General features: G+C 35.7%; 1 protein-coding gene across 4 annotated transcripts in view; it reads right to left on the minus strand.

Moving 5' to 3' along the window:
* The window catches only part of LOC110847008, a 27,712-nt gene extending 17,306 nt beyond the window's left edge, over window positions 1-10,406 (minus strand). For all 4 annotated transcript variants that reach the window (XM_035849088.1, XM_035849086.1, XM_035849087.1 and 1 more), the window contains exon 1: window positions 9,914-10,406. In XM_035849088.1, coding sequence (XP_035704981.1) covers window positions 9,914-9,949 — 36 coding nt within the window. In that variant the 5' untranslated portion in view covers window positions 9,950-10,406. The remainder of the gene's footprint in view (window positions 1-9,913) is intronic.
* Between the last annotated feature and the right edge of the window lie 7,423 nt (window positions 10,407-17,829).

The raw sequence follows: 17,829 nt of genomic DNA on the forward strand, positions 1-17,829 counted from the left end.
TGAGTATCCTGTGCTAACTTGATGGGCGTGGGCCATATAGTGCACGAAGTTCCATGTAGGTTACTAAAATATGTACGTATGTGTGCTAATCCTAAGTTGATCGCATTGCACGACATTTCAATTTAAAAATTTTTACCACCCCGAATTTGGTCTCGATTCGGATTTAAATATATGTGTAGCTAGGACTAGAAAATTACGCAAGTATTCTGATCGCCTCACCCTTTGCTCCTCGAAGCAAATTTTTTTCAATTTCAGCCAACAATCTTGATACTGTTCAGTTCATGATGTCAGTCTTGGCCAAAGAGTAAGAAACTCAAGACCAAATTGTACCAGTGTTCTTCTTCTTCATGTGTGTCATAATTTAAACTCAAAGGACTTCTCCGGACAGAATAAGGCTTACGCACTTGCTAAGAAAATATCATGCTTAAATAACCTGTTTAATTGGTATACTATTTACTGCATTGTGAGTTGTTCCTGTACTTAAAGTAGATAATGAAAATTCCCTAGAAGATGTAGAAATTCATCACATCAGGAATGAGTATAAATGAAATAAACAAGGTGCTTATTTGTCAGGAGTCCTCTGCTTCAATAATTACTTATAACCAGTTGCTAAATTATGATCTACGCCTTAATTAACATAAAAGCTACAAATGAAGGGAATAAATAATCAGTACAGACTGCAGCAAGTAAACTTAGACTCCTGAGATTATGTCTGCATTTTAGTTAGTTAAGTTAGTTAATCAATTCACAGGTCAGTCAGTCGTGTTTCCATAATTTGCAGTCATGTTCAATGACAGACCACTCATGAACAGGAACTGGACGTGGACAGAAGTGCGCAATCACTACAAAGAATTGAGGATGGGTCGCATCACCGACCATTTACCTCGTCCAACCTCTACGAAAACCAAACATTCTGCTCATCTTCCTTCAATTAGCATTGAAACATGAACATGTGAGGAAATTAATACGTCGTGTGCCATTTCTTCCCAGTGTCAATGCCAATCACAGTTAGGAGTCGCTTTATGTTATGCATTCAGCCACATATGTAAATACTTCGAGCCACGCCGTTTTGTATCGGATGAAAATTATTGCATGTTATGTAATAGCTGAATTGATTAGACTGACCCTCCTTATCTCAATGCATTGGCATTTCAAAACTGATGTTCACAGAAACCTTAATTTTGTAATATTTAATTCCAATCGTTATTAAAAGTGGAACGTTGTGTTCGTTGGTCTAAACAAATTGGGACAAACTTGAAGCCTAAAACGCCTAATGAAGTTGTAATAGCCTTCCATGCACTCATATTGCTAAGTATGATGCACCCCGTAACGGAAGCTTAATTTTTATCGCAGAACACCTCTGACAATTTATGTGCTATTGAAATATGCAGACATTTTTGCTAGAAAGGAAATAATTTCTGCTAGAAGGGATGACAACAACGGGCCTGAGCTGTCTCATCTTCCATGATTGGGGGCATGACTGCGAATGAGTGACAACCAAAGGATTTTCGTCCTTTATTCTGTAGTATTGCTGAATTTATGAACTTGAATTAACTAATCCTATGAGCAAGTAGGCTGAGTCCTGGTATGTACGATAATAAACAATTACACATTTCGAGTGGAGATGAGAGCATTTTCCTATTTATTAGTATTGTCTACTGCAAGATGTCCTGTCAATTAGTGTATGTAAATTAATTCATTTGTTAATTATGAGGATGAAATCACATCTTACAATTAAGTTACAATTAGTTTGCGGCGGACTACTTTGTAAAAAACGCCCATTATCGGCATCTCCAGAATATGGCAGTAGGCAACCTTATTTTGAACAAGTTGTGCCATTTTCACTCATACATAACTAATTAAAATTATAAAAAAATACATAGCAGTGTTTGATTCACATTTAAATAGTTTAGTTGAGTCCCATAAATCTCATAAATCAAACTAATTGTAAGTAAAAAACTTGAAGTGGTACCATTTTCTTCCGCATTCAAATGAGTCACTTAATTTAGTTTTTGTCAAACTTTGCAATGTTGTACAAAGGTCAGTTTTTATATAAAATTTAAAATCTGCTAATTATAGCACGAAAATTAACAAAAAAATGGCCAGTTTGCATGGGAAATGGGATTGTATACTTATGTATCAGGGGTGGATAATATATAAAATATAATTTAAATTGTAGAATATTATTATTATTATTATTATTCTTACGAGTATTTTATATTTAACTCGAATAAGAATTAAGTAGATTGGCTTTGTACATTCAAAGTAATTTTAAATTTTTGTAAACGCATTTTTAGAATTTTTAGAAGACACATACATCTACATATTGGAGACTTACGTAGGACAAATTTGTCGTATTTAATTTTTTAATTCAACATTATATGCAAAGAATATATTTTATATTTTGTAATGTTTCTCAAATGTAATGTTCAGTACAACCGGTAAGCCTTGTTCAATCAAGTGTGAGAAATATTTTACAGGCTGAGGGATTATATATTTTTTTAAATAACATGTAAAGACGAATATAATCTATGCTGCATTGTTAGGATGCCATATTTTTAAAAATTCAGTTTACAAAAAAGCTGTTACGGAATATATGTATATTTGTTCAATTTGGTTGTTGTAAGTTTGTTTGATACCCATTGAAAATTTTTCCTCTTGCAAAAATGCTATCAAAATAACTCCAATTGAGGCATCAACATTAAACTTCAAAGCCTCCATTGTATTTTCATTATTTAGATTTTTATGCGATCAAATTTGTAATTCATCATTCGTTGCATGCGTCGCTATATGGTCACCAGTTAAGAAGTGTTGAACCACCAGAATAATGCAAGGTGAAGATTAAGTAATTTTTCAAAAGATTTGTTTCGTGTCGGAGTTTTTAGTATTTGTCGTGACTCTCTCAACATCATGATTATTAGTTTAGTTATCTCATCATACAAAACTCATTAATAAATGATGAGCATTTTCCACTCTAAAATAAGCTGGTGTACAAACCGCACCTGTTTAATTCTGCACTCTTTGTAGGCACGATACGATCAGACTGCTGGCAGTATACACAAGTACTATGTATGTATGTACCACGTTCTCGCAGAAATTATTGATTGCATGCACGTAATAGTGGATCTTTAACGGACGTTATATTGCAATTTAATAAGTAGTAGTGTGTTTTTGCTGATTTTTTAATTAAAGAAGAATCAAAAGCATCCAATCCACGATAACCTTGAGCCTTGAATTGAATTTCAGATCTATAGAGCATTAGTACAGATTCACGTGGCTTCGTTTCCAGACTCAGCCAAATTGTCTGGCTATTCAACTCTAGAGAAAAGTAGCAACCTGATGACGAATGTGATGATATAAGAAGGATACAGATAATTACAACTTGGCAAAAATAAATGTTATCCAACAGATATGAACTCGTATGTATATCCACCTCCTCTCCTTATGTCATGCAAGAAAATACATTAAATTTCAAATTAACCTTGATATTATCATTAGTATTTAATTTTGAGTGTCATATATTATGTAGTGCACATTTAGCCATGAACTTGAAAATAATCAGGATTTTGAAGAGGTTTAAAATTCATATTGGTTAACAATTGTTCAGTGCTGTCCGTAATTTTTGATTGTTTTGACTTAGACTTTGTTATGCTAATTATTCAGGTTGGAGTTACAAAAAGATGTGCTATGTGAAAAAGAGGAAGAACGCATTCATTCACCGTCTATTAATTCATTTAAGTCCGTATGAAGAGGAAGTCGAAGAGGCGTTTTGATGCTCTTCGCCTTCTCTTGACTTTGAAATGTAGGACCTCATTTCGTAATTTTTGCTAACTGATGAATCTCCCATTTGTTGTTGGCATGAAATTTTAGTCAATTAGCATTTAATTCGATCAGTCCAACAGTAAGTGTAAGTATTTATGCATGAGCTTATGTACCACATGTATGTGTGCATAAATGATGATGCTGGCAAACAATGACTCAGAGCGACAGGAATTTAACCGTTTACAACACGAATTTTAGTGGTGAAATGATCTTTCGTATTAGGATGGCTTAATGTTTCGCCTGTGGAAGGAAGAATTGTTGGGAAGTTTGACGTAGAAATTAGCAGTAGTACAGTAATGCTAGAAGCAATTAAGATGCGTAGTAAAATGACACACTTTTCGTGCACATGAACCTATGTTATGTAGTTATGAGATGACAAATTATTTGAGTGATGCGCTACTCGAATGAAGATTCAAGAAAACTAGAGTGCATATCATCAAATGACGGAAGTGCATAAGTAAGTACAGAGTAATAAGGCCTTTGAGATTTGCAATTTAGAGTACCCACTTCCTACGTACTTTTCCGAATTACTTAGCAAGAAGGAATTACATCGGCGTCATCTCAACTTAAAACGTGACACATTTTTTAGAATTATTGTTAGTAAATGTGTGGTTTCCTTTAATTTGACGTATTGCTTTTCGGAATTTGAAAAGAAAGACATTTCTTTATGAAAAACATTCTAGGCTAATTGAATGCGATAAACAGGACAGAATTCTTTTGTTGAATGCATTCGAATGACGTATGCAAGGATGTTTTCATGAAAAGAAAGCTGGGAGTTCCGCTGAGAAAAGGGTCCATCGTCTACCTGAGGAGTGATGCACTGTGCAGATTATTGTATGCAAGTGTATCAGAAGAACTGTTATTTCAGCCAATGAGTTCCAGTCCAAACCTTGCTCTTGACCTTTGTTTGGGTTCTCTATACAAAAATTTCACAAAAAACCTCTACCCAATTATTCTATCGGTCGATTTCCTACAGGCATGGTCATGGTCACTCGAGCATGGTTGATACACGTACGTACAACCACCGACTTTTACCTACATTCAAGTATTTAGCTTCTATTGACCTTAGAAGAAACGTTTATTTCATGCGAAATTGCGCTAAATTGCGCATATTGTCATCATACATATGCAAGTATATCTGCATAGTTAATTAACTTGAATATTTGGGAATTACATAAAAATATGTAGGGATCATTTGAACTATGCAATGAGTACATTTTCACTCATTATATAAATGTTGCAATGTGATTATCATGTGTCGTGATTTGAGTCTGTCTTACAGAATTTCATTTACATTTGTTGTTATTGTTGCTCATCAAATGAAACAAAGAACGAAAATCACACTATTCACCAGCCATCTCACTTCAAACTTTTCAGGCTGCCAATAGATCTCATCTTCTTTCTTACTGAACTTGAACTTGTAACTGCATTGTCATTTGGTGATTATGTGTGCGTACCAAAAAATCAACAATTAAGTCAAGAGTGCAAAACAATAGGAAAGAGTGAGCAAGCAATTACTTGGTGTATATTTTTAGCAAGCACGTATGTAGCATAGCACCACTCACGACTACCACACTATGCACACTCAAAAATCATTATCCGCTTTTTAAGTTCTCGGAAGCTATGCATGTACATATGTACGTATGAAGTGTTCAAATGGCTAATATCCTCTTTTGGCTGAGTGTGATGTGATAATGAGCCAAGAGGTCAAAAACCTAACTGTCTTTCGCTTCAGTCAAGTAAATGGTTTAAATGTCATTCATGCTGCATTAAATTGGATTTACACACTTTAACCTATTCCTTCTACCAAAGTATGTTTCCGCGTATTTCGATTTGCGTTTCTTGATTTGCTTGAGGGAGAGTGAATTTAGTAACAAATAACGGGTGCCAAGTGAAAGAACAGATGGGATCAAATTATTCTATCCCAACAACACATTGCGCTCTTATCACGTAATTTCTCCAATTTGAAATTCATTTCCTTTTCCGACAATTATGCCACAACAAATCAAAGATCTTTTGTAATTATTACATGTAGAGCTGGAGTGAGAGCTGAGCAATATATACACAAATATGCATACGCAACAATGATTTTGCTCTAGGGCTGGGAGGTGTTGGTGTGACTTCCTTTGAATGCGACCAAACATTCCAGTCCTCAAGAAATTGCATTTGTTCACATAATAATTAAGAAGAACGTTGCTCCCAACCAATTTCAAACAACTCTGTGCGACCACAACTTGTTACGATTGCTTCTTATCCGGATTAAATCTGCCACGCCATGTTGGTGTTATTGTACATTCGTATGTACAAAGTATCATCCAGATTGCAATTTAAAATAGATATGCATTTTGTGCCCGGTTTGCAAAAATAATATTTCAGAGGATTTGATACGACATAAAACCTTTTGTAATTTACAAAACCTCTTCCATTTCCTGAAGCACTTAATCATTCTGCTTCTTTGGGCAGTCGTACGAATTTGCAACTCATGGTTATTAAACTACTACTGCACCGCATTATGAAAAAAATCAAGGCGCAGCAACAGCAAAATCGTCATATCATATCCACGCTGGCTCAGTGTCCTCATCAATTTTCACCCGTCATGAGGAAACCAGAAAATCTTCATCTCGTATTCCAACCCATTGTACTCGGTGGTCAGGAGAGATCCCTTCTGCCGACACTGACTATTTTGAAATTCAACGCAATTCAAATCTTGTATTGTTTATTGTCCAAGATGAAAACAACTCCACGAGTTGTGATCAGTGCAGCAGCAGCATCTTCCACACCAACCCGTTTTCGTAGGCACAGGCTGCATTCTAATTGCAACAATGCAAAGCTGAAATGTATTCGGATGACTGAACAATGCCTCTGGGAGAACATTACACTTACTGTACTCCTCTAACTCGTATTTAATCTATAATGCAAAAATGAAGCGATTAGGACATAACTTCGTCAGTCAGCGTACGAACGGGTTATGTAAACACAAGCTCATCCCCACGCGGCTGCTTGTTTTTCAAGTGATGATGACTTTTAGACAGAAGTATTAAAATTTCCTGGATTTTTTCTCTCTTCTTTTGTGTTGTCGGGTGGTCGTGTTTGTACAAAAAAATGTAACAAAGCGAAAAGAGTAGACCATATAATTCCTAAGCAGTTCAACGTGAAATCCGTTGTGCAATTGTTTTTTTAGTTGATGATGAAAAAAGTGTGAAGAATGTAAATATGCGCATAGAGCACACTCATTCTTTCGCCTCAACCTTCTCCATCAATTCAAGATGTTTATTCCTTTTTAATATTCGGGGAGGAGACGCGACTCATTGTTTTCTTGGTGGTTGGTGTGGTAGACTATCGTATAGAATCAAAATAATAGTTAGGGTTCAAAATCTAAAATATAATTAGTAATTGGCAGAGCCCATATTTGGAGAAGAATCGAACCCATTCGAGAATCGTCATCGTGAATTCCTTAGTACTTTATTGAACATCTCTTTTAACCTCTCCATCCAACAACGCTAGGCCTTTGTCTGAAGTGCAAATCTTTATTTATTAGCGCGATTGTCGCTTATTCATTGGTGCTTGGAGAGAAGAACTCATTTGGAATCGAGATTAATCATTTTGGCATTTGTTCAAACATAAACGTAGGAATAACCTTAGTTTTCAATTTTCAATCAATTAGATAAAGAAACAAAGTTATTTCGTAAAGAACACAATGAAACAAATTCAAGGTTCGCAATGAAAATGCAGCAAAAGAGGTACAATTGATAAAATTGCGACATTACTATTAGTTGGATGAGATGACAATGAAGAAGATTCAGAGTTACTTGTAAAAAGTGATTTTCCTCATCACGATGTTGACTTGAAATTACACAATACTTTGATCTCCAGTCAGGAGCTTGCAATTATTGTGGAAATAATTTACATTTAAAATGAGACCCAGTCTGAGCTGCAGATGAATTCTTTGGGTACTAATTTATGGAAATTGTTGTTCATTCTTTGCGTAGCATCCGGCTGATTTATCAAATTTAATTTCATCTTGAACAATCAGGAGCATTATAAATTTCTGTTATGCACATAATCATTGAAAGTTCCGAGATTCTATGTGTGCTAAAATGAGCTGCTCGTTTATATCTGTATGCAGAATTTAACGACAACAAAGACAATACAAAAGTGAAGTAGTGCACGCAGATTTGGAAAGATCAAACAAAGTTCAAGTTCATTGCAATCCAGCCTAAGTATTTACAGATATGTACATTTACATATATATATTTCATGCAACGAAAGCAAAAGTTTTTCGTCCAACAAAACCAGATTTGTCCTTATTAAGGATAACTCGTTCTCTTATGATTACACTTTTTATGATACAATGAATGCAAATTATGCGAATTAAACATCTTTTAATTTATGGTTATGAACGCAAAACCAAATAGCATCCAGGACACCCGGACCCTAAATACTGCATAGACTAGCTTCTCGTCAGGTATTCCTTTAGCGAACCACTACTGCCAATGGTATAAAATTTGTAATTTTCTTACTTCAACTCGAACAAAAGTATAAATCTAGCACCGGCTTTGCCTCAAGGTGCCCATTTATTTATAACCAAAATATTGATCCCTAAAAATAATCGGTGTGTCAGAATTTCAAGAAATGACCCATAACATCACATGACGCATATTGTACTTTTGTACGTGTAATGTATACATGTTTTCACCAAATATTATATAAATAAACAGAGATTGTCGTGTTAAAGTCGTTAAGGTTGAAGGTAAGTACTGGAGAATTGAAAAAAATTAACTTCTTCCATTATGCACACGTTGTGCAAATACCAAATACCCTTGTGAGGTCTATAATCCTGCATAAATTCATCAATTTGCAACTTGAGAAGGCAGAATTGGCAAAGCTTCGATGAAGATGAGCTTTAATGAGTATGTAGTAAATCGGCCTTGAATTTGCTAAAAATTTGGAGGAGTGGATTTGGATTATGTACATGCAATCCTTATTGTCATACAAAGGATGAAGATGCGGTTGTAAAACATGCATGTACAACAATTCCCACTATATTCAACCACGTTACCATCGTCCACTTTTTGTTTACAATTGAACACCAAACTTTTTAATAATCATATTTTATCCTGCCAAAGCTTATCTTAATGCACAGCAACCTCTTCAAATATATCCAGCAGCAGCCTCAACGGTAGTTTTATTGGAGTTACCAGACAAAACAGAGCCAATATGTATCTAAATTCAGTCATCATCGTATGTAAGCAGATGATCCAATTATTACTGCATACTTAAAATTCATGACACATAATCCTCTTAATTTTTTACTTGACACAAGGCTTGTAAGCAATTAAAGTGTGTATTGATTGATGTTAGGCCTAAGTTAATACATATTGAGATCCGAATAGCGTGGTTTTTGTTTATTTCTTTATTATTCGCTACCCAACCACTTGATTTGGCTACGCAGTTTGGAATTTTGAACAAGAGATCTCTATATATTCAACGGACGGACAGATTGTCAGATCAAGTTCAGGTTCAACTTGGATGAGATCAGTTTTCCCGAGAAGGAAGGTCCAGGCTCCGAGCAAAAAAACTGGATCATCATCACTAATTCTCCTCTCCACTATTATTATTGCATGCTATACCATCGTACAGTATCAAGTATTTTATCCACACGTGTAATTCCATTGAGTCGATACGTAGGATTTAGTACATGAGCTCATTGCATAGTTCTCGCTCACCCTTCATAACAATATAATCGCTGCAAGGGATTCCAATTTTTTCGTCTTGCACAAGGTTACGGACAAGATTAAAGTGGTTGGACATCTTCAAGATGTTTGCGCATCTTCATCAATAATAAATATTCATGCAACCAACAAACAAACTTGTAGGCAATAAATTAAATTGAGATCTTTTCCTACGAAATGTTTGGCAAGCTCCATGTTATTAATTAAGGGGCAATTTTAATTCAACAATTAATACTCTCATTCTGCGTAACAAGTCCATTTTTTTGAGCCATGTTTTGTAATTTTATTTGTTGCATTTGGCAATATATGCTGAGCGAATTCTGTGAAGGTATCGTTTCAGATCAGAATCTCAATCTTACCCTTTTTGGAAGCATCCTTTTGTGATGGTTGTACATATTGAACTCTTGATAAGATATTGCACGTGGATTTAGTTAAATCACCTCAAAACTGCACTTCCGAATGTTGAACAAGAGCGATTCGCTTCAAGTCATGACATAAAGTCCGCGTCGATCTCATCCACAAAAGAGTTCATTGTTTGTTGCTGCAAACTACATACAACACGATCAACTACAAACCCCCCTACGAATTCGGTTCAGTAATTTTCCTAGTTTTCCACTATTTTATAAGAGATCCATTTGTAAATTTATGTTTGTTCTACTCTTATTAAAACTGGTATGTGCTTAAAGATCACTTTCAATGGTTTTTGATTACATAAAACTTTGCAAACTTAACGACTAAAAATGCATGGATTTTTATAAGGCGATGGCTATGCAAGCCATGAAGTTGTATGAAAATAGTGAGTCTCACTGACGTAACTTGGATGGTCGGAGGCTGGGAAAAGACTGAAGATCGAGTGAAGCCAAGTTGAACTCCTACACCTGCACAACTTTGCTTCACGATTTACGCTATGTGCAGGTAGGCAAGTCTCCTTCTGCACCTGAGGTGCTGGCATCTTCGTCTCATTCAGTCATGAAGCTACTAACCAAAACCTACCTGTGAAACAACAGCTCTTGAATGCGTTGCACTTACGGGGAATGTGTCTGTCTACTGTAATTGTCGGTTCATAATTTTTGTGGAAAAGTATAAGTGCAAGTAGTCGCATTGTGTATTTGGAATTATTTAATTCATTTGCAAGTAAGTAATCATAGAATATGCATGTAGCTAATAAGAAAACCTACGGAGTGCACACTTCCCCATCATTTTCTCGCTTTTAATAGCTCGTTTCAAAAATAAGTGGCATTATCCTTCGAGACTCCCAGATCAGTATTTTAGAAAAGTGGTATCGTTATTCTGCATTCAATTTTTCCAAGTATCCAGCATGTAAAATTTCTGTTTTTTTTTCGATTAATTAAAACAAATTTTGGGTCATCCCTTGTTAGGCCCTCAGGTATTAAAATTGTTGGAAAACTTCGTATAATATATATGCATAAAATTTGATGCCAGTTAGCTTCACCACTTATGTATGACCTCCACCAGTCAACGAATGCACCGAGAACTTATGTAATTTCTACTATGATATGTTTCAACTACGGAAAAATCTGGGATCAGTATGACAAGTTAAAATAAATATATCGAGTTCTACACATACACACAGAGAAAGGAACGCAGAGGTAAATAAGCACCTTCGTCTCTGGCTCGGGCTAGAAAGAAGTCTCACATCTCTTTCGTTCTTAGCGTTGGAACATCTTGATTGTTTTATAACTAATCCAAGAGTAGTAAGCATTATAATTTGCACTGCTTTGTTAGAGGATAGCCTAATCATCAAGATGCTTACATATAAAGTTAAAGTTAGCATACAATCTTATACATACCTAAAACATGAAGTTATGAAGACATGGTCCATTCCTGAGTAGGAAAGGTAGTAGGAAAAGGTTATTTTACCCCAAAATACAAAAAGAGAGTAAGTATAGACTTATATTTATGTATATAACGAGTAGCATATAGTATCATGTACTGATATACCTATGTCCACCGGAGGCAAAGTGTAAATGCAAGGAACAGTGTAACAATAAATAATGCTAATAAATGAGAATTGCTCCATGCAGCTAAATGATTTTTCGCCATGCCGTACGTACTACGACCAACAATGTCAACTGCCTTGAAACTGAAATGCTTAACAAGATGGGCGATATACTCGACAATTCTCGTGCATGCGTATGTACATATGTCTTATAAATGAATGATGATGTATAATAAGTATGTGGCGTGCAATTTTGATGTCTTTTCCCTAAAACTCCAGAAATTGTGCAATAAAAGGTAGGTGATTTACTAAAAATTGCTAAACAAGCAGATATTCCAGGTTCCAAATACTTTGTCCAAGATAAAAACAATTTAGGGTTTATTAATTTTAGTGTTATGGCCTGTAGTGATTTGCGGACGTAAGCCACCAGCCATAAGCCACCCACGAAAAGCCACTCAACAAAAGCCTCTCCCCATAAGCCACTCAAGGAAATAAGCCACCCCAGCAAAAGGCCACTCACCAAAAGCCACCTTCCATGAGCCACCGTAGGAAATAAGCCACTTCTAGAAAAAGCTACTCTTATAATCATCATCTTTATTAATAAACCGGGGGTGGGACTACGCTTATTCCTTGTGTTTAAACGAGCTGGAAATTTAATATTTAAATTCTAGGGGACTCGATAGAGTAACCTATGCAAATTTCTGAAATATGTTGTACGCAGCTAAAATTTCGTATGACCTGAGACCTCGGAGCACCGAAATTGACGTAGATTTTCAAATATTTTCTACCTCTGCTAAAGTTTGGGATGTGAGTGATGTTTGAGGGTATACGGAAGCAACCTGCCCACGATCTCCCGCCCGCGTTCTTCCGTCCATTTTCTCCCGCCCGTGGAAATCTTCCGCCCACCGACTCCCGTTGACCATCTCCCGCCCGTAAAAATCTACCGCCCTAATCATCACCCGCCCGTAATTTTTCTTCGAGTACAAGATTTTTTGGCATTTAGCATCACTCCTGTAACCCGTTAAAAGCACAGTCAGTATACTTGTATACGAAGAATAACAACACGGGAAATAATAATGAATACTATTATTAATTATAATTATTACTATAATAGAATAATTATTAAAGAAGGACAAAAATCATTCCAAACGAATAATCTAATTAAACAAATTTTCGAATTATTTATATTATTAATTACAAATTATTCAATGAATATATACAAGAATATTTAGGCAACATACAGGTACAGGAAATGAAATACATATGCCACAACCTTTTTCTTAATAACAACCCTTTTCTTAATAACAACCTTTTTCTTAATGATAAGTTGCCTACCGTATCCGATTCCGATAATTTGTACAGATTATTCGTTTGTAATGATTTTGATCATTCTTTATTAATTTAAGTGAGGGTGTCCGATTTGTAATGTATTCATTATTATTTCGCGTATTGTTATTTTTCGTTTTGTAAAAGTATACTGACTGTGCTTTTCACGGGTTACATGATTGATGCTTAATGCTATTGACTAAATAAATACTTATATATATTAACTTAAATATGTTGTGTTATGTATTATTATTAAATGTTAACAAAAAGATCAGGTACTCAAAAAAATTACGGGCGGGAGATGATTAGGACGGGAGATTTTCACGGGCGGGAGAGGGTCAACGGGAGTCGGTGGGCGGAAGATTTCCACGGGCGGGTGTAAATGGGCGGAAGAACGCGGGCGGGAGTCGGTGGACGGGAGATTTCCGCAAATCATGTTTGAGAAACCTGGTATAAGTCACACCAGATCATGAAAAATCATCAGTTATTGATTTCTCGGTATTAAAATTACTACCTCTTGGTATTAAAATTATCCCGTCCGTAAAAAATTGATACTAATATATTAAAACTTTAATACCGAGCTATTATTACTACACAATAGTATCTACTTACCAATACCACTTTAGTTGAGTTTTTTTAGTATATCTGAATACAGCTTGGTATAGTTTTAATACTGGATACTGGATTTCTAAGAGTGGTGTAGGGATACATAATTTGAAGATATTCAAGGAGAATGACCTCTGCAGAATTCAACATCAATTAAAAATTTTAAAGGCACCGAAAGGGATCGGAACGCTTATTGCCCTAACCGTTCTCACATTCCTAAAATTTGTAATGTTATGTAAATAGCTGATTTGATATTTAACAATATCAATACAGTCTCTCAATTGTTTTTTTTTAACTCCGAGTTTTCTGTGACTGTTTGTACTAATAATATATCACGAAATTATATTACGGGTGTGACTTTCAGTGAATAATGCGATCTTAAAAGGCCCCGCAAAGTTGCTTGAACTAGGTTTTATCAATGACAATGATAAGAGTAGCTTTTTCTAGAAGTGGCTTATTTCCTACGGTGGCTTATGGAAGGTGGTTTTTGGTGAGTGGCTTTTGGTGGGTGGCTTATGGTGGGTGGCTGGCCTCCGTATACCCCTATAGTTCCTACTTCCGGATCCTTCTGAAAATTCAGCCATGACTTAATGATGTTATGAATTCTATCTATGATAGTAAATTGAAAATTTTCAGTAGTTTTCAATGACGTCTTTTTTAAAATTCATCATCGTACGCAAATTAAATTGAAGTCGTCGTAAATAAAAATGTATGGAAATAAAAATTGCATCTGCATTAAAGATATTTCTTTTAATTCGCTGCTTGATAAATAAATAAATTGAAACTAATCTTATTCAGCGGATATCATTGCTCTTGAAAATAAAAAAAACTAATTGAAACACTAATCACGGCCACTAATCATCGCTCTAACGAGGACTTAAGCGATTATTAAATATTCTTCCTATTTAGCAGTTGAGCTGATTCAGATTACCCATGCTAAATTGTCCTCAGCACATTTACTTAATTTTTACCATATATCTAGTTTTACTTTAAGAGTCGGGGCTGTACATATATTTCGACGATTTGAGTAACATATATAATGCGAATTTGTGAGGTGTAATAAGAATTATATAAAAATACGTTGTCCTCCGTACTTTAAAAATTGGGGGTAAGATTATGAGGGCATGTGTATAAAGAGAACAATTAATCCTGATCACTCGTAGTAATAAAGTCTTTTTAATGACCTGACAAATACTAAACTACGGCACGTATAAATTCGTCGTGTCGCCTAGTCTGTGCTTTCGATAACAAGCGGAAGGAAATGCGAACTGTCCACGATTTTACAATTCTCAAAGTGGTTTGCCTTTTTCATTTGTCCCATTCGTGTGCTTTCGTCATCAAAAAACTATGCACCATGAACTTGTTTGCATCTTTTTGCTTTGCTCATCCTCGATAAATTGATTGAAAATTTAATTGTTTTAGTTAGACGATGGTGTATCATCGGGTCGGCGAGTGTGGTGTGCAGCACATTTTTTCTAATGAAGCATCCCATCTCACTCTTCACGTATGGTCAAGTGCATAATAAAAATACTTGCGTTGTTATTGTTCGCACTTTATCACACCAACCAATTATTACACGCAACGAATCATTCGTGGTGGTTGGTTGGTGGACGGCCGTTCACCGTTCATTTAATGAATATTTATGCTAATGATATGTAGGACGACGTAGTGTAGCCAGGACGCTTCTTGAATGAACAATTCTAGAGTCAGTCGAGTGTCATCCATCATTTGGCACAAATAAATACGAACGCGATAACTTTGTATAACGTGACATAGCATAGCAAGCGATTAGCCGTTTTAATTAACACTTCCGTACTTTGTGACCAAGCGTAATATGGGGCTGAGAATTATTGTGCGTAAAAACGGAAATATGGATTTTTTAAAATGCATATATAGTTTTGCTTGTATGGGTGACCAAGTTTCAGAGAAAATCGTATTCTGTATATGAGAAATTAGCTAAACTTGATACTGCCACTTATCTGTGTAACTTTCATGACACCATAGAGCTGCATTACGCTGGTATGACGCTGATCTGATTCATTCTTGGACCTTCTCATCTTTAGACGAAAACTTGTCAACGGAAAACGAGTATTATATATATGCGTGAATCGGGGTTAAATTTAAATTTAATGCATCCCTAATTTAGCTGAAATTTGTCGTTTATTTTAGCCGAATTCGCTACCAAATTTTTCCAACTTTAGCTATTCAGCCATCTAGATGGTGGTCACCAATGCAATGCTCACAATGCGTGCATTGTGAAAACTTTGACCAGGGGCTCGTTGCATAAACATGACAACGCGACAACTTGTCGAAATGTCGTGACAATTTTCAAAATTGTCACGAATTTCGGTTGCATATAATTTACGACAATTGACAGCGACAGGAATTTTTTTGCTGTCATGACATAAAATTGTCAAGTAAATTTCCAAAGTTTGTTGCATAAAATTCAATTTGACAACAAATTGTCAGATTGTATTTAAAAGTTGACACAGATATTTCAGATATTTTTTCCCTGTCGAATTTGATTTAATCGTTAACCCGTTAAGGACCAACTACACATATTTGTGTAGTTTTTTGCTTTCCCTTGGGGACCAAGTACACAAATATGTGTACTTTTTTGGTTTCCGTTAAGGACCAAGTACACACATTTGTGTACTATTTTGTAGTTACGTTGGGGACCAACTACACACATTTGTGTAGTTTTTTTCTTTCCGTAAAGGACCAAGTACACATATTTGTGTACTAATTCCCCGTTACGTTGGGGACCAACTACACACATTTGTGTACTGCGGAAAAATTTTCAAGAAGACCAAATACACACATGCATACAAGTCAAAATTTTATTTTACAAAATTTTAATACGGATCATTTATTTATGCACATTACCAAAAATTATATATCTGCAAAAACTACAACTGTAGTTCGCTGCAATGCATTGTAGGACTAATTTTAAATTGTTCACGCTCAGAAATAAGCGTATTTTGGCGTTTTCCAGAATAGGTATGTTTTCGCCCGTGACGGAATTTTAAAAAAAAATGAATTTTTAAAGACGCAAAAACGAGAATTTTTTGGAAATTAAAAGTTTTTAGCCCGAGTCAGGGCTTATGGAACCGTCATGTCCGTCCGTCCGTCTGTCTGTCCGGCACGATAGAGCCAAAACGGCTGAACCGATTGACTTGAAATTTTTACCATATGCATATTGGACAAAGTTAGGAAACGACGCACACCCACTGTGAAATCGGTGACGTAACTACGCTTACTTTAAAATCATTTTGGTGACGTAGCTACACTATTGGTAAAATTAAATTGGTTATGTAGCAACAACTAACTGATAAAATTCTGGTCTCCAAAGGAAAGCAAATTTCAATTATTTCGGTCACAAAGGGGTTAATATGTTTATAAATCAACATGTCGAATTTTTTGTTTCGACCGTTTTAGACATAGTTTTGGGCGAGGATTTCAAAAATCAACATGGTTTTGATGTGCGATGACCGCGTGACCGTGTAGACGACTCCAAATTTAAAAATGCCGAATTTTTTGTTGCGATCGTGTTAGACGTAGTTTGGGGTAGGAATTACAGAAATCGCCCACATTTAGATGTACGAATACGATGATCCTTTGACCGTGCGGACGGGGTCAAATGTCGAAAATTGAATTTTGTCATGCGTGGTGTCTATCGCATTGCAATTGTGACGTCGAGGGTTTTATAGCGAAAAATGTGTTTGATTTCAAATCCACCACGTTTAATTATTTTTCAACGAATCGTCATTTCTCGATTGGATAAATATCAACATCGTTTGTATGAATTACTATCTAGGGACCGTCCATAAATTAAGTCACGCGAGAGGGGAGGGGAGGTCCAAGGCTACAATGATATCGTGCCTATGTGACACATGTTAAAGGGGAGTCTAGAAAATCGTGATTTTTGCGTGACATAATTTATGGATCACCCACTATTGACGCCTCGCCAAATGAGGTACTGGAATGAGGTCGCAAGAAGGACTTGTGTGGAACACGACCTACACAATACGATTTAATGTTTGTTTTTAAGAGGAGCAAAAAGATGTATTTACTCCTCCAGTGACATGCATGCATACATAAAGGGTTCTGAAGAACCCAGAATTTTAATCAAAAAGTAACCACCCATGGGTTTTATTGGGTTTTAACGAAGTTCAACTTTTTCGAAACCATTGCATATTCAATTCCAGTCAGACGCAAATCCTCCTTGTCCGTGTTAGAATTTGTATCGGTTCTTAAATTATTATTTTTTGTATCACATGAAACCTGTGATAGTAAGGATGGTGCTTTGTCCCATTTTATTCCGGGTTTTCAAAACCTACAAATAATATACTACTAATAAATAAACTACTAGCTGCCGTGAAA

The sequence above is a fragment of the Folsomia candida genome, unplaced genomic scaffold (assembly GCF_002217175.1).
Source record: "Folsomia candida strain VU population unplaced genomic scaffold, ASM221717v1 Fcan01_Sc003, whole genome shotgun sequence".
NCBI lineage: Eukaryota > Metazoa > Arthropoda > Collembola > Entomobryomorpha > Isotomidae > Folsomia > Folsomia candida.